Here is a 23800-nt window from a genome sequence, read left to right as displayed (position 1 = left end):
TGTCTTGTGGGGTATGCATGGGTGTCCGAGCTGTGTGCCAGTAGTTTAAACAGACAGCTCGGTGCATTCAACATGTCAATACCTCTCACAACTACAAGTAGTGAGGAAGTCAATCTCTCCTCCAATTTGAGCCAGGAGAGATTGACATATTATTAATATTAGCTCTCTGTGTACATCCAAGGACCAGCCGTGCTGCCCTGTTCTGAGCCAATTGCAATTTTCCTCTTTGTGGCACCTGACCACACAACTGAACAGTAGTCCAGGTGTGACAAAACTAGGGCCTGTAGGACCTGCCTTGTTGATAGTGTTGTTAAGAAGGTAGAAACTAGGGCCTGTAGGACCTGCCTTGTTGATAGTGCTGTTAAGAAGGTAGAGCAGTGCTTTATTATAGACAGACTCCTCACCATCTTAGCTACTGTTGTATCAATATGTTTTGACCATGACAGTTTACAATCCAGGGTTACTCAAAGCAGTTTAGTCTCCTCAACTTGCTCAATTTCCACAGTATTCATTACAAGGTTTAGTTGAGGTTTAGGGTTTAGTGAATTATTTATCCCAAATACCATGCTTTTAGTTTTTTAAATATTTAGGGCAAACTTTTTCCTTGCCTCCCGTTCTGAAACTAACTGCAGCTCTTTGTTAAGTGTCGCAGTCATTTCAGTCGCTGACGTGTAGTGTTGAGTCATCCGCATACTCAAAGCCATTGGCATGTAGTTAGTAAAGATTGAAAAAAGTAGGGAGCCTAGACAGCTGCCCTGGGGAATTCCTGATTCTACCTGGATTATGTTGGAGAGGCTTCCATTAAAGAACACCCTCTGTGTTCTGTTAGACAGGTAACTCTTTATCCACATTATAGCAGGGGGTGTAAAGCCATAACACCCTCTGTCCTGTTAGACAGGTAACTCTTTATCCACATTATAGCAGGGGGTGTAAAGCCATAACACCCTCTGTGTTCTGTTAGACAGGTAACTCTTTATCCACAATATAGCAGGGGGTGTAAAGCCATAACACCCTCTGTCCTGTTAGACAGGTAACTCTTTATCCACATTATAGCAGGGGGTGTAAAGCCATAACACCCTCTGTGTTCTGTTAGACAGGTAACTCTTTATCCACAATATAGCAGGGGGTGTAAAGCCATAACACCCTCTGTGTTCTGTTAGACAGGTAACTCTTTATCCACATTATAGCAGGGGGTGTAAAGCCATAACACCCTCTGTGTTCTGTTAGACAGGTAACTCTTTATCCACAATATAGCAGGGGGTGTAAAGCCATAACACCCTCTGTGTTCTGTTAGACAGGTAACTCTTTATCCACATTATAGCAGGGGGTGTAAAGCCATAACACCCTCTGTGTTCTGTTAGACAGGTAACTCTTTATCCACATTATAGCAGTGGGTGTAAAGCCATAACACCCTCTGTGTTCTGTTAGACAGGTAACTCTTTATCCACAATATAGCAGTGGGTGTAAAGCCATAACACCCTCTGTGTTCTGTTAGACAGGTAACTCTTTATCCACAATATAGCAGGGGGTGTAAAGCCATAACACCCTCTGTGTTCTGTTAGACAGGTAACTCTTTATCCACATTATAGCAGGGGGTGTAAAGCCATAACACCCTCTGTGTTCTGTTAGACAGGTAACTCTGTATCCACATTATAGCAGGGGGTGTAAAGCCATAACACCCTCTGTGTTCTGTTAGACAGGTAACTCTTTATCCACATTATAGCAGTGGGTGTAAAGCCATAACACCCTCTGTGTTCTGTTAGACAGGTAACTCTTTATCCACATTATAGCAGGGGGTGTAAAGCCATAACACCCTCTGTGTTCTGTTAGACAGGTAACTCTTTATCCACATTATAGCAGGGGGTGTGAAGCCATAACACCCTCTGTGTTCTGTTAGACAGGTAACTCTTTATCCACATTATAGCAGGGGGTGTAAAGCCATAACATAAGTTTTTCCAGCAGCAGACTAGGATCAATAATGTCAAAAGCCGCACTGAAGTGTGACAAAACTGCCCCCACAATATTTTTTATCATCAATTTGTCTCAGCCAATCATCAGTCATATGTGTAAGTGCTGTGCTTGTTGAGTGTCCATCCCTATAAGCTGAAAGTCTGTTGTCAATTTGTTTACTGTGAAATAGCATTGTATCTGGTCAAACATGATTTTTTACTAAGGGTTGATAACAGACTGATTGGTTGGCTATTTGAGCCAGTAAAGGGGGCTTTACTATTCTTAGGTAGCAGAATGACTTTAGCTTCCCTCCAGGCCTGAGGGCACACGCTCTCTAGTAGGCTTAAATTGAAGATGTGGCAATATCGTCCGCTATTCTCCTCAGTTATTTTCCATCCAAGTTGTCAGACCCTGGTTCTTGATAGACAACAATCCTTGTCCACCTGTTCCACACTCACTTTACGGAATTAAAAATGACAATGCTTGTCTTTCATAATTTGATCAGTTATACTTGGATGTGTAGTGTCAGTGTTTGTTTCTGGCATGTCACGCCTAAGTTTGCTGATCCTGCCAATGAAAAAATCAGCAAGTAGTTGGTAATATCAGTTGGTTTTGGGATGAATGAGCCTTTTGGTTCAATGAATGATGGAGCTGAGATTGCCTTTTTTCCCAAAATGTAATTTTAAGGTGCTCCAAAGATTTTTACTATCATTCTTTATATCATTTATCTTTGTTTCATAGTGTAGTTTCTTCTTTTTATTCAGTTTAGTCACATGATTTCTTAATTTGCAGTACGTTTACCAATTGGCTCTGCAGCCAGTAACTGGAATACGCAAATTCATAACTGTGTCCAGTGCAGCGTCTGATTGGTCCTCATTACACACCACGGACCAACAGATATTCTTTACATCAACAACATAGGAATCACTACAAAACGTATTGTATGACCTCTTATACACTATATTAGGCCCAGCCTTTGGAACTTTGGTTTTCCTAGATATGGCTACTATATTGTGATCACTACATCCTATGGATCTGGATACTGCTTTCAAACACATTTCTGCAGCGTTAGTAAAGATGTGATCAATTCAGATGAGGTATTTTCAGAATAAAACAAAATGAGTTAAAAACACCAGTGAACCATTGATTCCTGAAGTTTGAATTTGTTTTCTGACCAATGCTTAATTTGGATCGGTTTAGGCTCTGATGCACTCGCAGGTTAACCATTTGAACCGGGGGCCGATATGTAATGTTGAATCGTTCCATCCCTAGTAATTAGTTATTTTTATTGTATGTAATTTATGACTGATGTCATCCACCTGCTATTGGAAATATATTTTCAACTGCTAATTATTTTTTTTACATGGAAAGTACTGAGGACCCAGTGACCTAAAGCCTCCCCACTGAACTCACTGCACCTTGTGCTGTTGGCTAGTCCAACAGAAACCCTTTTGACGGGACAGTACTCTCTTTGTGTGGCTGCCAGTTTGTAACTTTGTTTGAGGATTCTTTAGGTATGAAAACATTTCTTAGGAAAGCTTCTTCTTAAGTTCAATCGATACGCTGTGTTTTCATTGCCCCCCCCCCCCCCCCTCCCCCCCTGTACCACTCACCATCACATATGGGATCACTACACCGGTGAAATATATCATGGGAAAATGTCGTTCTTTTTGGCTCATGTTTTTGTATCGGGATAGTTTGGAGAGAAACATCAGGTTTTTCATAACAGAATCTGGAGCATGGAGGGGAAACTAGGAACCTCTGACTTGCTGTTTTGTCTCTTTAGGTGACCCTATAACTGTCCTGCCTCAAGCACACCTATCTCGCGTTACTATCAACGGGGACAGCCTGATCAACGGAGTTAAGGCCACGATGGGAGACTTCTTCCTCTCTCCAACCAATGGTAAGAAGGTCAAAGAAGATTTAGCCTAGGTGGCGTCTCAAATTGCACCCTATTCCCTATTTTGTGCACTACGTTACAGATTTATTCTAAAATGGATAAAATTAATGTTTTTCCTCATCACACAATAACCCATAATGAGAAAGTGAAACCAGGTTTTTAGAAAAACATTAAAAAAAAAACATAAATACCTTATTTATATAAGTATTCAGACCCTTCGCTATGAGACTTAATATTGAGCTCAGGTTCATCCTGTTTCCATTGATCATCCTTGATGTTTCTACAACTTGATTGGGGGGGGGATACCTAGTCAGTTGTACAACTGAATGCATTGAACTGAAATGGGTCTTCCACATTTAACCCAAGCCCTCTGAATCAGAGAGGTGTGAGGAGCTGCTATAATCAACATCCACTTCTTCAGCGCCCGGGAAACAGTGGGTTAAACTGCCTTGCTCGGGCAGAACGACAGATTTTTACATTGTCAGCTCGGGGATTCGATCCAGCAACCTTTCGGTTACTGGCCAAACGCTCTAACCACTAGGCTACCTGCCGCACGGAGTCCACCTGTGGTAAATTCAATTGATTGGACATGATTTGGAAAGGAACACACCTGTCTATATAAGGCCACACAGTTGACAGTGCATGTCAAAGCAAAAACAAAGCCATGAGGTCGAAGGAATTGTCCGTAGAGCTCCGAACCAGGATTGTGTCGAGGCACAGCTCTGGGGAAGGGTACCAAAAAATGTCCGTAGCATTGAAAGTCCCCAAGCATGCAGTGGCCTCCATCATACTTAAATGGAGGAAGTTTGGAACCACCGAGACTCTTCCTAGAGCTGGCAGCCCAACCAAACTGAGCAATCGGGGAGAAGGGCCTTGGTCAGGGAACCTGATGGTCACTCTGACAGAGCTCCAGAGTTCCTCTGTGGGGATGGGAGAACCTTCCAGAAGGACAACCATCTCTGCAGCACTCCACAAATCAGGCCTTTATGGTAAAGTGGCCAGACGGAAGCCACTCCTCAGTAAAAGGCACATGACAGCCCACTTGGAGTTTGCCAAAAGGCACCTAAAGACTCTCAGACCATGAGAAACAAGATTCTCTGGTCTGATGAAACCAAGATTGAACTCCTTGGCCTGAATGCCAAGCGTCACATCTGGAGAAAACCTGGTACCATACCTACGGTGAAGCATGGTGATGACAGCTTCATGCTGTGGGGATATTTTTCAGCGGTAGGGACTGGGAGACTAGTCAGGATCGAGGGAAAGATGAACAGAGCAAAGTACAGAGAGATCCTTGATGAAAACCTGCTCCAGAGCACACAGGACCTCCGACTGGGGCCAAGGTTCAACTTCCAACAGGACAATGACCCTAAGCACACAGCCAAGACGATGCTGGAGCGGCTTCGGGACAAGTCTCTGATGTCCTTGAGTGGCCCAGCCAGAGCTCGGACTTGAACCCGATCGAACATCTCTGGAGAGACCTGAAAATAGCTTGAGAGGAACTGAAGAGAAGAATGGGAGAAACTCCTCAAATACAGGTGTGCCAAGCTTGTAGCGTCATACCCAAGAAGACTCAAGGCTGTAATCGCTGCCAAAGGTGCTTCAACAAAGTGCTGAGTAAAGGGTATGAATACTTATGTAAATGTGATATTTAATTTTATTTTCTTGTTATTTTTTTCCTAAAACATTTATACAAACCTTTTTTTGCTTCTTCATTATGGGGTATTTTGTTTACATTTGAAAAAAAATACAAATATTTAATCAATTTTAGAATAAGTCTGTAACGTAACAAAATGTGAAGAAAGTCAAGGGGTCTGAATACTTTCCGAATGCATAGAGAAGGGATGGGCAAATCCAGTCCTCGGGTGGCTGATTGGTGTCACACTTTCCCCACATCCCTAGCTAACACACCTGATTAAACTAATTGCATTCTAAACTGAAGATCATGATTAGTTGATTATAGGAGTCAGGTGTGTTAGCTGGGGCGGGGTGCAAAGGTGTCAGTCAAATGTATTAAAAAGCCCTTTTTACATCAGCTGATATCTCAAAGTGCTGTACAGAAACCCAGCCTAACACCCCAAACAGGAAGCAATGCAGGTGTAGAAGCACGGTGGCTAGGAAAAACTCCCTAGAAAGGCCAGAACCTAGGAAGAAACCTAGAGAGGAACCAGGCTATGAGGGGTGGGCCAGTCCTCTTCTGGCTGTGCCGGGTGGAGATTATAACAGAACATGGCCAAGATGTTAAAATGTTCATAGATGACCAGCAGGGTAAAATAATAATAATAATAATAACAATAATAATATTAATAATAATAATTATAATCACAGTGGTTGTAGAGGGTGCAACAGATGTGACACCAATCAGGCCCCTGAGGACTGGAGGTGGCCCTGATGTAGGGAATAGGGTACCATCTGGCATGCAGCCTCAAAACCTCGTAGTATTATTTGTCTGTCAAAGAGCGCCATTTAGAAGTAAACGTTCGATAAAAGGGAAATACTTTTTTTGCAACATATCTTTTTAATAGACCATACATTAGGTTGAACCTTCTGTTGTAATACTCAATGTTGGGGGGGCTTATATATGTGCTGTTACACACTTTCTACAAGTGTGTAATGAAAATGTGTTTCTTGAATATCCCAACCCCCCCTGAGACACCCACAGGAAGTGGGGTCACAGCCAGGGTCACCATATCCCAACTCCCCCTGAGACATCCGCAGGGAGTGGGGTCACGGCCAGGGTCACCATATCCCAACTCCCCCTGAGACATCCACGGGGAGTGGGGTCACCATTGTCCAGCGCCCCAGGAGCAATTGGGATTAAGTGCCTTTCTCAAGGGCACAGCGAAAGATCTTTCACCTTGTTGGCTCCGGGATTCGAACCAACAACCTTTTAGTGTCCCGCCCAACGCTCTAACCTCGAGGCTATCTGCCGCCCTAAAGATATTCCCTTTGATTCAGAAGAAATAGAAATTACTTGACCTGTAGTTACTAGAGGTCGAGCGATTTATGATTTTTCAACGCCGATACCAATACCGATTATTGGAGGACCAAAAAAAGCCGATACCGATTTATCAGTCAATTAAAAAATATATATATATATGTAATAATGACAATTTCAACAATACTGAATGAACACTTTTATTTTAACTTAATATAATACATCAAAAAAATATATTTAGTCTCAAATAAATAATGAAACATGTTCAATTTGGTTTAAATAAAGCAAAAACACAGTGTTGGAGAAGAAAGTAAAAGTGCAATATGTGCCATGTAAGAAAGCTAACGTTTAAGTTCCTTGCTCAGAACATGAGAACATATGAAAGCTGGTGGTTCCTTTTAACATGAGTCTTCAATATTCCCAGGTAAGAAGTTTTAGGTTGTAGTTATTATAGGAATTATAGGACTATTTCTCTCTATACCATTTGTATTTCATATACCTTTGACTATTGGATGTTCTAATAGGTACTTTAGTATTGCCAGCCTAATCTCGGGAGTTGATAGGCTTGAAGTCATAAACAGCTCAATGCTTGAGGCATTGCGAAGAGCTGCTGGCGAACGCAGGAAATGCTGTTTGAATGAATGCTTACGAGCCTGCTGCTGCCTGCTGCCTGCCACCGCTCAGTCAGACTGCTATATCAAATCATAGACTTAATTATAACATAATAACACACAGAAATACGAGCCTTAGGTCATTAATATGGTCGAATCCGGAAACCATCTCGAAAACAAAACGTTTATTCTTTCAGTGAAATACGGAACCGTTCCGTATTGTATCTAACGGGTGGCATCCATAAGTTTAAATATTCCTGTTACATTGCATAACCTTCAATGTTATCTCATAATTACGTAAAATTCTGGCAAATTAGTTTGCAACGAGCCAGGCGGCCCAAACTGTTGCATATACCCTGACTCTGCGTGCAATGAACGCAAGAGAAGTGACACAATTTCCCTAGTTTAATATTGCCTGCTAACATGAATTTATTTTAACTAAATATGCAGGTTTAAAAAAATATGCTTCTGTGTATTGATTTTAAGAAAGGCATTGATGTTTATGGTTAGGTACATTCGTGCAACGATTGTGCTTTTTTCGCAAATGCGCTTTTGTTAAATCATCTCCCGTTTGGCGAAGTTGGCTGTCTTTGTTAGGAAGAAATAGTCTTCACACAGTTTGCAACGACCCAGGCGGCCCAAACTGCTGCATATACCCTGATTCTGTTGCACAGAACGCAAGAGAAATGACACAATTTCCCTAGTTAAAATAAATTCATGGTAGCAGGCAATATTAACTAAATATGCAGGTTTAAAAATATGTACTTGTGTATTGATTTTAAGAAAGGCATTGATGTTTATGGTTAGGTACATTGGCGCAACGACAGTGCTTTTTTCGTGAATGCGCTTGTTAAATCATCACCCGTTTGGTGAAGTAGGCTGTGATTCGATGATAAATTAACAGGCACCGCATTGATTTATATGCAACGCAGGACAAGCTAGATAAACTAGTAATATCAACAACCATGTGTAGTTAACTAGTGATTATGTGAAGATTGATTGTTTTTTTATAAGATACGTTTAATGCTAGCTAGCACCTTACATTGGCTCCTTGCTGCACTCGCGTAACAGGTAGTCAGCCTGCCACTCAGTCTCCTCGTGGAGTGCAATGTAATCGGCCATGATCGGTGTCCAAAAATGCAGAATACCGATTGTTATGAAAACTTGAAATCGGCCCTAATTAATCGGCCATTCCGATTTAATCGGTCGACATCCTAGTAGTTGCCCAACATCGTACACATTTGACACTGATAACTCAAATTCTATTAAGGATTTCATCCATAAAAACATTTCTGACTATGCAATTTCTTTAAAAAAATAACATAATTATGCAACATTTGATTATACCTCATTGGTAATAAATGCACATGTATTTAGCATTATTCTATATTATTGTGATCAGCCAGGAGCGTGGTGAGGAGACAGCCCCAGGAGAGTCGTGGTAGTGGGGCCAGGAGGAGAGGAACCACTGGCTCAGGGAACAGAAGGCTGCCTCTACCCTCCCAGTCTCAGGTACAGGCTTCCCTTCTTCTACCCTCCCTGTCTCAGTCTCAGGTACAGGCTTCCCTTCTTCTACCCTCCCAGTCTCAGGTACAGGCTTCCCTTCCTCTACCCTCCCAGTCTCAGGTACAGGCTTCCCTTCCTCTACCCTCCCAGTCTCAGGTACAGGCTTCCCTTCCTCTACCCTCTCAGTCTCAGGTACAGGCTTCCCTTCCTCTACCCTCTCAGGTACAGGCTTCCCTTCCTCTACCCTCCCAGTCTCAGGTACAGGCTTCCCTTCCTCTACCCTCCCAGTCTCAGGTACAGGCTTCCCTTCCTCTACCCTCCCAGTCTCAGGTACAGGCTTCCCTTCCTCTACCCTCCCAGTCTCAGGTACAGGCTTCCCTTCCTCTACCCTCCCAGTCTCAGGTACAGGCTTCCCTTCCTCTACCCTCCCAGTCTCAGGTACAGGCTTCCCTTCCTCTACCCTCCCAGTCTCAGGTACAGGCTTCCCTTCCTCTACCCTCCCAGTCTCAGGTACAGGCTTCCCTTCCTCTACCCTCCCAGTCTCAGGTACAGGCTTCCCTTCCTCTACCCTCCCTGTCTCAGGTACAGGCTTCCCTTTCTCTACCCTCTCAGTCTCAGGTACAGGCTTCCCTTCCTCTACCCTCCCAGTCTCAGGTACAGGCTTCCCTTCCTCTACCCTCCCAGTCTCAGGTACAGGCTTCCCTTCCTCTACCCTCCTAGTCTCAGGTACAGGCTTCCCTTCCTCTACCCTCTCAGTCTCAGGTACAGGCTTCCTTTCCTCTACCCTCTCAGTCTCAGGTACAGGCTTCCCTTCCTCTACCCTCTCAGTCTCAGGTACAGGCTTCCCTTCCTCTACCCTCTCAGTCTCAGGTACAGGCTTCCCTTCCTCTACCCTCCCTGTCTCAGGTACAGGCTTCCTTTCCTCTACCCTCTCAGTCTCAGGTACAGGCTTCCATTCCTCTACCCTCCTAGTCTCAGGTACAGGCTTCCCTTCCTCTACCCTCTCAGTCTCAGGTATAGGCTTCCCTTCCTCTACCCTCCCAGTCTCAGGTACACGCTTCCCTTTCTCTACCCTCTCAGTCTCAGGTACAGGCTTCCCTTTCTCTACCCTCTCATTCTCAGGTACAGGCTTCCCTTCCTCTACCCTCCCAGTCTCAGGTACAGGCTTCCCTTCCTCTACCCTCCCAGTCTCAGGTACAGGCTTCCCTTCCTCTACCCTCTCAGTCTCAGGTACAGGCTTCCCTTCCTCTACCCTCTCAGTCTCAGGTACAGGCTTCCCTTCCTCTACCCTCCCAGTCTCAGGTACAGGCTTCCCTTCTCTACCCTCCCAGTCTCAGGTACAGGCTTCCCTTCCTCTACCCTCTCAGTCTCAGGTACAGGCTTCCCTTCCTCTACCCTCCCAGTCTCAGGTACAGGCTTCCCTTCCTCTACCCTCCCAGTCTCAGGTACAGGCTTCCCTTCCTCTACCCTCTCAGTCTCAGGTACAGGCTTCCCTTCCTCTACCCTCTCAGTCTCAGGTACAGGCTTCCCTTCCTCTACCCTCCCAGTCTCAGGTACAGGCTTCCCTTCCTCTACCCTCCCAGTCTCAGGTACAGGCTTCCCTTCCTCTACCCTCTCAGTCTCAGGTACAGGCTTCCCTTCCTCTACCCTCCCAGTCTCAGGTACAGGCTTCCCTTCCTCTACCCTCCCAGTCTCAGGTACAGGCTTCCCTTCCTCTACCCTCTCAGTCTCAGGTACAGGCTTCCCTTCCTCTACCCTCTCAGTCTCAGGTACAGGCTTCCCTTTTTCTACCCTCCCAGTCTCAGGTACAGGCTTCCCTTTTTCTACAATCCTAGTCTCAGGTACGTGAACACAGGCACATTGCAGCATTGCACACTGTCCAACCAAAATAACTACTCAATATGTGACCAAGATTAGCGATTTTGTATCTGGTCTTGCTCAAACTGATCCCCTCAAACACTCTGTCAAGCTCTCAGGTAGGATTTCAGGTACCCTCCTAATCTCAGTCTCAGGTGGGCTGGTTGGTACCCTCCCAGTCTCAGGCAGGCTGTCAAGTACCCTCCTAATCTTAGTCTCAATTAGACTGTCAGGTACCCTCCTAATCTCAGGCTGTTAGGTACCCTCCTAATCTCAGTCTCATGTAGGCTGTCAGGTACCCTCCTAATCTCAGGCTGTTAGGTACCCTCCTAATCTCAGTCTCAGGTAGGCTGTCAGGTACCCTCCTAATCTCAGTCTCAGGTAGACTGTCAGGTACCCTCCTAATCTCAGTCTCAGATAGACTGTCAGGTACCCTCCTAATCTCAGTCTCAGGTAGGTTGGTTGGTACCCTCCTAATCTCAGTCTCAGATAGACTGTCAGGTACCCTCCTAATCTCAGTCTCAGGTAGGTTGGTTGGTACCCTCCTAATCTCAGTCTCAAATAGACTGTCAGGTACCCTCCTAATCTCAGTCTCAGGTAGGTTGGTTGGTACCCTCCTAATCTCAGTCTCAGGTAGACTACATGACAGTTCAGGTAGCTGCATGCATCGGACACTTCAGTTGCATTGTGGGATAGTTGATATCCTACTGTGAACACAGGGTGTTTTAGAACTTGTTGCATTTGAGTCCTGTCAATATGGCAATTCACTGGGAAGGCAGGGACTGTGAATGGCTCTCTTTATTGTCAGGTCGGGCTGTAGTTTTTGATAGGGTGACTAGTGTAGTATGTGTTCAGCTGTATAGTCACCTTTATCTGTTACAACACTTGTAGTTAATCCATTAGTTAGTGTATACAGTAGTTTATTTATTTTTTTAAACACGCTTGCACAGAATAGTAAATGTGTCATTACGAGTAGAACACAGTGACCTCATAATGAAGACAGAACCTGCTGCAGAACATTGTAAACACAGTGACCTCATAATGAAGACAGAATCTGCTGCAGAACATTGTAAACACAGTGACCTCATAATGAAGACAGAATCTGCTGCAGAACATTGTAAACACAGTGACCTCATAATGAAGACAGAATCTGCTGCAGAACATTGTAAACACAGTGACCTCATAATGAAGACAGAATCTGCTGCAGAACATTGTAAACACAGTGACCTCATAATGAAGACAGAATCTGCTGCAGAACATTGTAAACACAGTGACCTCATAATGAAGACAGAATCTGCTGCAGAACATTGTAAACACAGTGACCTCATAATGAAGACAGAATCTGCTGCAGAACATTGTAAACACAGTGACCTCATAATGAAGACAGAATCTGCTGCAGAACATTGTAAACACAGTGACCTCATAATGAAGACAGAATCTGCTGCAGAACATTGTAAATATGTAAATATATTTATTCTTGTCTGTATGTGTTTTGTTTTCCACAGGCCATGGTGCTGATAACACCATTACACAGCAAACATGACCTGATACATCAACATGAAGGTATGGGAGTATCTGTTGTTATGTCTGTATAAGTAGTGTGTATCTATAAGTAAGGCAGTATTTCAACCCGTATGTTCACTGGATTTTGACTGGGTACCTGCAGTATTTCAACCCGTATGTTCACTGGATTTTGACTGTGTACCTGCAGTATTTCAACCCGTATGTTCACTGGATTTTGACTGGCTACCTGCAGTATTTCAACCCGTATGTTCACTGGATTTTGACTGGGTACCTGCAGTATTTCAACCCGTATGTTCACTGGATTTTGACTGGCTACCTGCAGTATTTGTTGTGACGTTAACATCAGTGCTGAATGTACTCCTTGAGTCCAGACTAACATCAATGTTGCCTGTAATGTACACCCACCAGCCAGTTTATTAGGTATACCCATACAGTACCGGTTCGTAACCCCTTTGTACACCCACCAGCCAGTTTATTAGGTATACCCATATAGTACCGGTTCGTAACCCCTTTGCCTCCAGAACAGCCTGAATTATTTGGAGCATGGATTCTACCAGTGGAAAACGTTTCAGGGGGATGTTGGTCCATGCCGACACGATAACATCATGTGGTTGCTGCAGATTGAGTGGTACACCACTGCCACATATCCTGACTCAGCCAATCAGCATGACGCAACAGCAAACGAGATTCGTCAGACCAGGCAATGTTTTTTCACTCCTCAATTCTCTGGTGTTGGTGATCGCGTGCCCGCTGGAGCCATTTCTTCTTGTTTTTAGCTGATAGGAACCCGGTGTGGTCATCTGCTACAATAGACCATCTATGACAAGGACCTGACAAGATGCCGTTCTGCACATCAACGACGATCATACCACGGTCACAGTTGCTTAGGTCACTTGAATGCCTCCATGCCTGTCTGTCTACTTTATATAGCAAGCCACGGCCACATGGCTCACTGTCTGTAGGAGCGTTCCATTTTCATGACATGGGTGGGGTACCTAATAAACTGGCCGGTGAGTGTACAGTTGACTGTACTGACTGTGATTTCTATGTTGACTGTATTGTCCATGTTGACTCTGGTGACTGTATTGTCCATGTTGACTCTGGTGACTATATTGACTGTATTGTCCATGTTGACTCTGGTGACTATATTGACTGTATTGTCCATGTTGACTCTGGTGACTATATTGACTGTATTGTCCATGTTGACTCTGGTGACTGTATTGTCCATGTTGACTCTGGTGACTGTATTGTCCATGTTGACTCTGGTGACTGTATTGTCCATGTTGACTCTGGTGACTGTATTGTCCATGTTGACTCTGGTGACTGTATTGTCCATGTTGACTCTGGTGACTGTATTGTCCATGTTGACTCTGGTGACTGTATTGTCCATGTTGACTCTGGTGACTGTATTGTCCATGTTGACTCTGGTGGATAGGATTACTTTATCCTATCCTAGGTATTCCTTAAAGAGGTGGGGTTTCAGGTGTCTCCGGAAGGTGGTGATTGACTCCGCTGACCTGGCGTCGTGAGGGAGTTTGTTCCACCATTGGGGTGCCAGAGCAGCGAACAGTTTTGACTGGGCTGAGCGGGAACTGTACTTCCTCAGAGGTAGGGAGGCGAGCAGGCCAGAGGTGGATGAACGCAGTGCCCTTGTTTGGGTGTAGGGCCTGATCAGAGCCTGAAGGTACGGAGGTGCCGTTCCCCTCACAGCTCCGTAGGCAAGCACCATGGTCTTGTAGCGGATGCGAGCTTCAACTGGAAGCCAGTGGAGGAGCGGGGTGACGTGAGAGAACTTGGGAAGGTTGAACACCAGACGGGCTGCGGCGTTCTGGATGAGTTGTAGGGGTTTAATGGGACAGGCAGGGAGCCCAGCCAACAGCGAGTTGCAGTAATCCAGACGGGAGATGACAAGTGCCTGGATTAGGACCTGCGCCGCTTCCTGTGTGAGGCAGGGTCGTACTCTGCGAATGTTGTAGAGCATGAACCTACAGGAACGGGTCACCGCCTTGATGTTAGTTGAGAACGACAGGGTGTTGTCCAGGATCACGCCAAGGTTCTTAGCACTCTGGGAGGAGGACACAATGGAGTTGTCAACCGTGATGGCGAGATCATGGAATGGGCAGTCCTTCCCCGGGAGGAAGAGCAGCTCCGTCTTGCCAAGGTTCAGCTTGAGGTGGTGATCCGTCATCCACACTGATATGTCTGATGACCAGGTGGCGAATCGCATCTCTGCATGTCTGGCAGACATATCAGTCTGGATGACGGATCACCACCTCAAGCTGAACCTCGGCAAGACGGAGCTGCTCTTCCTCCCGGGGAAGGACTGCCCATTCCATGATCTCGCCATCACGGTTGACAACTCCATTGTGTCCTCCTCACAGAGTGCTAAGAACCTTGGCGTGATCCTGGTGACTGTATTGACTGTATTGTCCATGTTGACTTAATCATATGGATTCAATTTAGATTTTGTGTCACTGACACAATACCCCATAATGTCAAAGTGGAATTATTTTTGTTTGACATTTTTACAAATTAATTCAAAATGAAAAGCTGAAATGTCTTGAGGCAATAAGTATTCAGCCCCTTTGTTAGGGCAAGCCTAAATAAGTTCAAGAGTAAAAATGTGCTTAACAAGTCACATAATAAGTTGCATGGACTCACTCTGTGTGCAATAATAGAGTATAACTGAGTCCTGTGTAGCTCAGTTGGTAGAGCATGGTGCTTGCAACACCAGGGTTGTGGGTTCGATTCCCACGGCGGACCAGTATGAAAATGTATGCAATAACCTCTGGATAAGAGCGTCTGCTAAATGACCACAATGTAAATGTATAACATGATTTTTGAATGACTCCCTCATCTCTGTACCCCAAACATACAATTATCTGTAAAGTCCCAAGTCGAGCAGTGAATTTCAAACACAGATTCAACCACAAAGACCATGGAGGTTTTCCAATCCCTCGCAAAGAAGGGCACCGATTGGTAGATGGGTAAAAAAAAACTACCATTGAGCATGGTGAGGTTATTAATTACACTTTGGATGGTGTATCAATAGATCCAGTCACTACAAAGGTACAGGCGTCCTTCCTAACTCAGTTGCTGGAGAGGAAGAAAACCACTCAGGGATTTCACCATGAGGCCAATGGTGATTTTAAAACAGTTAAAGAGTGTGATAGGAGAAAACTGAGGATGGATCAACAACATTGTAGTTACTCCACAATACTAACCTAAATGACAGAGTGAAAAGGAGGAAGCCTGTACAGCATAAAAATATTCCAAAACATGCATCCTGTTTGCAACAAGGCACGTAAGTAATACTGCAAGAAATGTGTCAATTAACATTTTGTCCTGAATACAAAGTGTTTGGGGCAAATCCAATACAACACATTACTGAGTATCACTTTCCATATTTTCAAGTATAGTGGTGGCTGCATCATGTTATGGGTATGCTTGTCATCGTTAAGAACTGGGGAGTTGTTCAGGATTTAAAAAATGGAGCTAAGCACAGGCAAAATCCTAGAGGAAAACCTGGTTCAGTCTGCTTTCCACCAGACACTGGGAGATGAATTCACCTTTCAGCAGGACAATAACCTAAAACACAAGGCCAAATCTACACTGGAGTTGCTTACCAAGAAAGAAAGTGAATGTTCCTGAGTGGCCGAGTTACAGTTTTGACTTAAATCTACTTGAAAATCTATGGCAAGACCTGAAAATGGTTGTCTAGCAATGATCAATAACCAATTTGACAGAGCTTGAAGAATTTTGAAAAGAGTAATGGGCAAATGTTGCACAATCCAGGTGTGAAAAGCTCTTAGAGACTTACCCAGAAAGACTCCGCTGTAATCACTGCCTGTCAAGGCTGTAGGTAACTGGTGAAAGGAGTCAGGCGCAGGAGAGCTGAGATGCGTGGATAAGCTATTTAATTCAAGAAAACACCAGTATAAACACAATATGATGGTGCTGGAAAAATACCGGTACCACGAAAATAAACGGCGTAAATAACAAAACCCGGTAACAATATACCAGCCGTCAGATACAGCCTTACAATAAAACAGACACGCACACAACATGGGGGAAACCAGAGGGTCAAATAATGAACATGTAATTGGGGAATAGAAACCAGGTGTGTAGAAAACAAAGACAAAACAAATGGAAAATGAAAAGTGGATCGGCGATGGCTAGAAAGCCGGTGACGTCGACCGAACAAGGAGAGGGACCGACTTCGGCAGAAGTCGTGACACTGCCAAAGGTGATTCTAACATGTATTGACTCAGGGGGATGAATACTTATCTTATCAATATATACTATTGTTTTATTTTTCATGCATTTTTTTTTTTACAAATGTTAGAATTTTGTGTAGATCGTTTACAAAAAATAAATTCCAATTCATTTTAATCCCACTTTGTAACACCACAAAATGGGAAAAAGTCCAGGGGGTGTGAATACTTTCTGTTGGGACTGTACAAACAATGCAACTAAAAATATTATGAGCAATACAACAAAAACATGTTTGTGTGTGTGTGTGTGTGTCCCTTCACAGTCCCTGTTGTTCCATTAGTTGTTTTTAAAGGTAATGTTACTGTTTGCTTGAGTAATAGGAAATGGAAGAGAGTTCCATGGCTCTATATAAAACTGTGTGTTGCCGTGAGTTCATTTTGGACTTGGGGACTGTGAAGAGACCCCTGGTGGCATGTCTTGTTGGTATAATACTGTGTGTTGCCGTGAGTTCGTTCTGGACTTGGGGACTGTGAAGAGACCCCTGGTGGTGTGTCTAGTGCGGTATGTATGGGTGTCTGAAGAGACCCCTGATGGTATGTCTAGTGGGGGTATGTATGGGTGTCTGAAGAGACCCCTGGTGGTATGTCTAGTGGGGTATGTATGGGTGTCTGAAGAGACCCCTGGTGGTATGTCTAGTGGGGTATGTATGGGTGTCTGAAGAGACCCCTGGTGGTATGTCTAGTGGGGTATGTATGGGTGTCTGAAGAGACCCCTGGTGGTATGTCTAGTGGGGTATGTATGGGTGTCTGAAGAGACCCCTGGTGGTATGTCTTGTGGGGTATGTATGGGTGTCTGAAGAGACCCCTGGTGGTATGTCTAGTGGGGTATGTATGGGTGTCTGAAGAGACCCCTGGTGGTATGTCTAGTGGGGTATGTATGGGTGTCTGAAGAGACCCCTGGTGGTATGTCTAGTGGGGGTATGTATGGGTGTCTGAAGAGACCCCTGGTGGCATGTCTAGTAGGGTATGTATGGGTGTCTGAAGAGACCCCTGGTGGTATGTCTAGTGGGGGTATGTATGGGTGTCTGAAGAGACCCCTGGTGGTATGTCTAGTGGGGTATGTATGGGTGTCTGAAGAGACCCCTGGTGGTATGTCTAGTGGGGTATGTATGGGTGTCTGAAGAGACCCCTGGTGGTATGTCTTGTGGGGTGTCTGAGCTGAATGTTATTTGATTACGTAGACAATCTGGAATGTTCATCACAGTAATATTTCTCATAAAGTCTAGAAGAGAAGCAGTTCATCTCTCTTCAACCCTCAACCAGGAAATACTATCACGCATGTTGTTGATGTTAGTTATGTGTATGCAGTTAAGGACAATGTGTGCTGCTTTGTTTTGAGCCGGCTGCAGCTTTGCTGGGTCTTTCTTTGCTGCACTTGACCATATCTCTGGACAGTAATCAAGATGGGAGAATACCAGAGCCTGAACAACCTAGTACAGGTGTTTTTTTTGTAACAGACATACCTCTCCCCATCTTCACAACAACTTTGATAATTGACCATCCAATGTTACTCCTAGGAGTTTAGCTTCCTCAACTCATTCAATGGTCACACCCTTTATGTTCATCTCCAGTTGAGATTTACGTCTCAGAGAATGTTTTGAACCAAATACAACGCTTTTAGTTGTCGATGTATTTATTCATTATTAATTGACTGTAACTCCTTATTTAGAGTTCCAGGTAGCTCACTGGCTGTGGGTGCTGACGTGTAGAGTGTGGAATCATCCGCATGCATCCGTCATTCTAGCTGCGTGTGTAAGACCAGCGGCAAATCATTTGTAAAACTAGAGAAGAGTAACGGCTCAAGGAAATTACCCTGAGGGACAGCTCACTGTACATATCTGATGTTAGAGAAGCTTCTATTGAAGAATACTCTCTGGGCTGCCCTGAGGGACAGCTCACTGTATATATCTGATGTTAGAGAAGCTTCTATTGAAGAACATTCTCTGGGCTGCTCTGAGGGACACCACACTGTACATATCTGATGTTAGAGAAGCTTCTATTGAAGAATACTCTCTGGGTTATATTGATAAATAACTCTCCGATCATGTGATGACAGGTGATGTAAAGCCATAGCAAAGTGGATATATATATATATTTTTTTTTTTTACAATTTCTGATCAATAACATCAAAGGCTGCACTGAAATCTAACAATAACAGCTCCAACTATCATCTTATTATCGATTTATTTTAACCAATCATCAGTCACCTGAGTCAGTGCAGTACACGTGGAGTGTCCTCCTCTATAAGCTGAAAGTTAGCAGTGAGCATTGTTTCGTCTCCCTCTGTTGACTAAGAACAGGCAGCAAACTGATTGGGCGGCTGTTGGGGCCAGCAAAGGGTGCTTTACTATTTTTAGGCAGTGGAACTACTTTAGCTTCCTTCCACACATGTGGACAGACACTCATTTAGGCTTTGGTTAAAGATATGGTCAATAGTGGTGGCAATACAGTCTGCTACGATTCTCAATAGTTTACCATCTAGGTTGTCTATACCTGGTGGTAATACAGTCTGCTACCATTCTCAATAGTTTACCATCTAGGTTGTCTATACCTGGTGGCTTATCATTATGGATGGATAACAATAGTTTTTCCACCTCTTCCACACAAACTTGACCAAATTCAAAGCAGCGGACCTTCTCTTTCATGATTTGATATTTTATACAAAACTATGATGGTTCTTTGTTCAGTGTTGTCATTTCACTTCTCAGTTCTTCACTTTACCAGTGAAATAGTAATTGAAATGATTGGCCAGAGCCAAAGGTTTTTGTTGTAATGATTTAATGTACTCCAAAGTATTTTCCCGTTGTGTCATTTATCATTATTTGGTCATATAATTTCTTGTGATTTTTTGTGATTTTTTTCATTTACATTTCTCCATTTACTGTATGTCAACCAGTCAGCTGAGCAGCCTAACTTGTTGGCCATCTCTTTTGCGTAATTTATTTGAACAATTGTTTTTATTTTGTAGAAGCTTCCTCTTGAGAGGACAGCTAGTTGCTAATCGGTCCATGTTCTGATCGGCGATAGACACATGGAGACAAAATACATGTGTTGACTGTGTGGACTACGTTGACTCTGTTGACTGTGATTACTGTGTTGACTGTGATTACTATGTTGACTGTGTTAACTATGTTGACTGTTTTTACTGTGATTACTACTTTGACTGTTTTTACTGTGATTACTATGTTGACTGTGATTACTATGTTGACTGTTTTTACTGTGATTACTATGTTGACTGTTTTTACTGTGATTACTATGTTGACTGTGATTACTATGTTGACTGTTTTTACTGTGTTGACTGTGATTACTATGTTGACTGTTTTTACTGTGATTACTATGTTGACTGTTTTTACTGTGATTACTATGTTGACTGTGTTTACTATGTTGACTGTGATTACTATGTTGACTGTGATTACTATGTTGACTGTGATTACTATGTTGACTGTGATTACTGTGTTGACTGTGATTACTATGTTGACTGTGTTTACTATGTTGACTGTGATTACTATGTTGACTGTGATTACTATGTTGACTGTGATTACTATGTTGACTGTGATTACTATGTTGACTGTGTTTACTATGTTGACTGTGATTACTATGTTGACTGTGATTACTATGTTGACTGTGATTACTATGTTGACTGTGATTACTATGTTGACTGTGATTACTATGTTGACTGTGATTACTGTGTTGACTGTGATTACTATGTTGACTGTGATTACTATGTTGACTGTGATTACTGTGATTACTATGTTGACTGTTTTTACTGTGATTACTATGTTGACTGTGATTACTATGTTGACTGTGATTACTATGTTGACTGTGTTGACCTTGTTAACTATGTTGACTGTTTTTACTGTGATTACTATGTTGACTGTTTTTACTGTGATTACTATGTTGACTGTGATTACTATGTTGACTGTGATTACTATGTTGACTGTGTTGACTGTGATTACTATGTTGACTGTTTTTACTGTGTTGACTGTTTTTACTGTGATTACTATGTTGACTGTTTTTACTGTGATTACTATGTTGACTGTGATTACTATGTTGACTGTTTTTACTGTGTTGACTGTTTTTACTGTGATTACTATGTTGACTGTTTTTACTGTGATTACTATGTTGACTGTTTTTACTGTGTTGACTGTGATTACTATGTTGACTGTTTTTACTGTGATTACTATGTTGACTGTTTTTACTGTGATTACTATGTTGACTGTTTTTACTGTGTTGACTGTGATTACTATGTTGACTGTTTTTACTGTCTTTACTGTGCTGACTGTGATATATTTGTTGACCTTGATGTCTATGTAGACTGCGATGACGGTGTTGTCTGTGTTGACTGTGTTGACAGTGACTGTGTTTACTGGGTTGACAGTGTGGACTGTGTTGACAGTTGTGACTGTGTGGTCTGTGCTGACTGTGATGTCTATGCTGACTGGGTTGACAGTGTGGACTGTGTTGACAGTTGTGACTGTGTGGTCTGTGCTGACTGTGATGTCTATGCTGACTGGGTTGACAGTGTGGACTGTGTTGACAGTTGTGACTGTGTGGCCTGTGCTGACTGTGATGTCTATGCTGACTGGGTTGACAGTGTGGACTGTGTTGACAGTTGTGACTGTGTGGTCTGTGCTGACTGTGATGTCTATGCTGACTGGGTTGACAGTGTGGACTGTGTTGACAGTATTGACTGTGCTTTTTGGTTCAGAGTATGCAGAAGCGGAGGCCCACAGTGAAGGCCTGCTGGCAGACAGTGATATAGTGGTTGCCAAGGAGACGGTGCCATCCCAGAGGCTAGAGCCAGGTGGAGGTCACAACCAGCACCAGGGCCAATCGATCACTACCAGCCACGGCCAGGGGCACCAAGTCCAGGGGCACCAAGCCCAGGGGCACCAAGTCCAGGGGCAACAAGGGCAGGGCCAGGTCCCCACCATCACCACCATCTCCCTGGAGGAGCAGAAAGTGCTGCTGTCCCTGAATCGACTCAACCATCGGCTGCAATGTGAGTACAACCCTGCAATGACCCCAACGTTGATCAGGCTGTTACTTGTCCGTGTCTAGGGACCCTAACTAGAGCTCAGAGTTTTCCAGTGGTCATATCTCCACCACCTACTCGCTCTCTGACATGATATTGTGATACATTGCAGATGTGCAGGCATTTGCTGGAGGCCACCCTGCTACTAAACCTTTCTTACGTGGCGAAGCGCCCTTTGTGAGTATCTCAGTGGGTTTTGAAAGAATAATGTTTGTACCAACATTGATTTGAATTTATTTGTACACGATCGTTAGATTTGAGTGTTGTTAAACATGACCGTTTCCTGTCTCCTCCCAGACAGAGGATGGGACGGGTGCTGCCCACCGCAAACACCGCACGGTCTCCACCAACAACCGCCCTAGAACCCAGAGGAGATTCTGACACGACGGTCCAACAACGTTCCAATATGGCCGCCTGAATGTCACTTTGTCTGCTTGTGCTTTACACCAACCTTATACACTGCTGTATTAATAAAATGACTTTATAATAACTCCTCCTCGAGTTTCAGCACCACCACTAACTCTCTCTGCTGGGATGAAGACTTCACAACCCGGGGCTGTGAATAAGTCTATTAGCAAATGACAGTACTTATATTGACTTATTTACACATTATAGCTTCGGTCTTATATGCAGTCAGGCTTTGCTATTTGGTTTGGCCTTTAATTGATAGAGATTATTTTTGTATGAAATAAATATATTTATTTTCCCCGGACAATTGTGCTGTGTGTGTGTGTATATAATGTATTGTACACAATCATACCAATACGATTGTATACTGATGTCTGTCAGTGTGTAAGTTAATCTTGATAATGATGAAGCTAATAAAGTCACCCTGTCCTCAAGTTTGGTTTTGTTCTGTTTCTGAAAGGGAACGTAGACGCTGTTTGTTGTAGATTGTCCTCTAGGGGTCACAAGTTAACTCTTGTCAAAAAGGGACGTTCATAAGATGTGAAAACCGTTTCGTATGATGCAACGTCAACGGGTTTTTCAATACCATTCAATTCAACTTGATCATAGGTGTGTGTTAACTGTTGTTGGATGGCAGTTGAGTGAGATGAAGTGTGTACAACTTGTACAATAGACTCACTCCACTGGCCCAACAAGGTCAACAAGGGTTTGTTCAGAAACAACAAATCCTATTCTGTTTGGTCACTAGATAAAGCAGTCGGCTCTATTACTATAACATGTCAATTCTGTTTCTAAACTATGACTCCTACTGTAAAATGTTTAAACAGTTTCAAACAATGGTTTATAACTTTTTTATGAATGATATCTAAACAAATTTTAACTTGTAACGTACTGTCTATAAACTTCCTAATGTCAAGCATTACCAAACATTCTTTATTAAAGGGAACAGCAATCAGTGATTTAAGTGTGTCTCCAGTCAGCTTGCTGTGAACACTTCTCCCTCTGTCTCCAGTCAACTTGCTGTGAACACTTCTCCCTCTGTCTCCAGTCAACTTGCTGTGAACACTTCTCCCTCTGTCTCCAGTCAACTTGCTGTGAACACTTCTCCCTCTGTCTCCAGTCAACTTGCTGTGAACACTTCTCCCTCTGTCTCCAGTCAACTTGCTGTGAACACTTCTCCCTCTGTCTCCAGTCAACTTGCTGTGAACACTTCTCCCTCTGTCTCCAGTCAGCTTGCTGTGAACACTTCTCCCTCTGTCTCCAGTCAGCTTGCTGTGAACACTTCTCCCTCTGTCTCCAGTCAACTTGCTGTGAACACTTCTCCCTCTGTCTCCAGTCAACTTGCTGTGAACACTTCTCCCTCTGTCTCCAGTCAACTTGCTGTGAACACTTCTCCCTCTGTCTCCAGTCAACTTGCTGTGAACACTTCTCCCTCTGTCTCCAGTCAACTTGCTGTGAACACTTCTCCCTCTGTCTCCAGTCAACTTGCTGTGAACACTTCTCCCTCTGTCTCCAGTCAACTTGCTGTGAACACTTCTCCCTCTGTCTCCAGTCAACTTGCTGTGAACACTTCTCCCTCTGTCTCCAGTCAACTTGCTGTGAACACTTCTCCCTCTGTCTCCAGTCAACTTGCTGTGAACACTTCTCCCTCTGTCTCCAGTCAACTTGCTGTGAACACTTCTCCCTCTGTCTCCAGTCAACTTGCTGTGAACACTTCTCCCTCTGTCTCCAGTCAACTTGCTGTGAACACTTCTCCCTCTGTCTCCAGTCAACTTGCTGTGAACACTTCTCCCTCTGTCT

The 23800-nt window shown here is 43.7% G+C and overlaps 1 protein-coding gene across 1 annotated transcript in view; it reads left to right on the top strand.

Annotated features, from left to right (window-relative positions):
• cep126 (centrosomal protein 126) overlaps positions 1 to 22469 on the top strand; it is a 37357-nt gene extending 14888 nt beyond the window's left edge. The window contains exons 7-12 of the mRNA XM_071357942.1: positions 3737 to 3853; positions 8799 to 8908; positions 12265 to 12322; positions 21266 to 21559; positions 21705 to 21769; positions 21890 to 22469. Of these exons, the coding sequence (XP_071214043.1) occupies positions 3737 to 3853; positions 8799 to 8908; positions 12265 to 12322; positions 21266 to 21559; positions 21705 to 21769; positions 21890 to 21973 (728 nt within the window). The 3' untranslated portion in view covers positions 21974 to 22469. The remainder of the gene's footprint in view (positions 1 to 3736; positions 3854 to 8798; positions 8909 to 12264; positions 12323 to 21265; positions 21560 to 21704; positions 21770 to 21889) is intronic.
• Positions 22470 to 23800: the final 1331 nt, after the last annotated feature.

This window comes from Salvelinus alpinus, chromosome 21, assembly GCF_045679555.1.
Source record: "Salvelinus alpinus chromosome 21, SLU_Salpinus.1, whole genome shotgun sequence".
NCBI lineage: Eukaryota > Metazoa > Chordata > Actinopteri > Salmoniformes > Salmonidae > Salvelinus > Salvelinus alpinus.
This window is presented reverse-complemented; position numbering and strand designations above follow the sequence as displayed.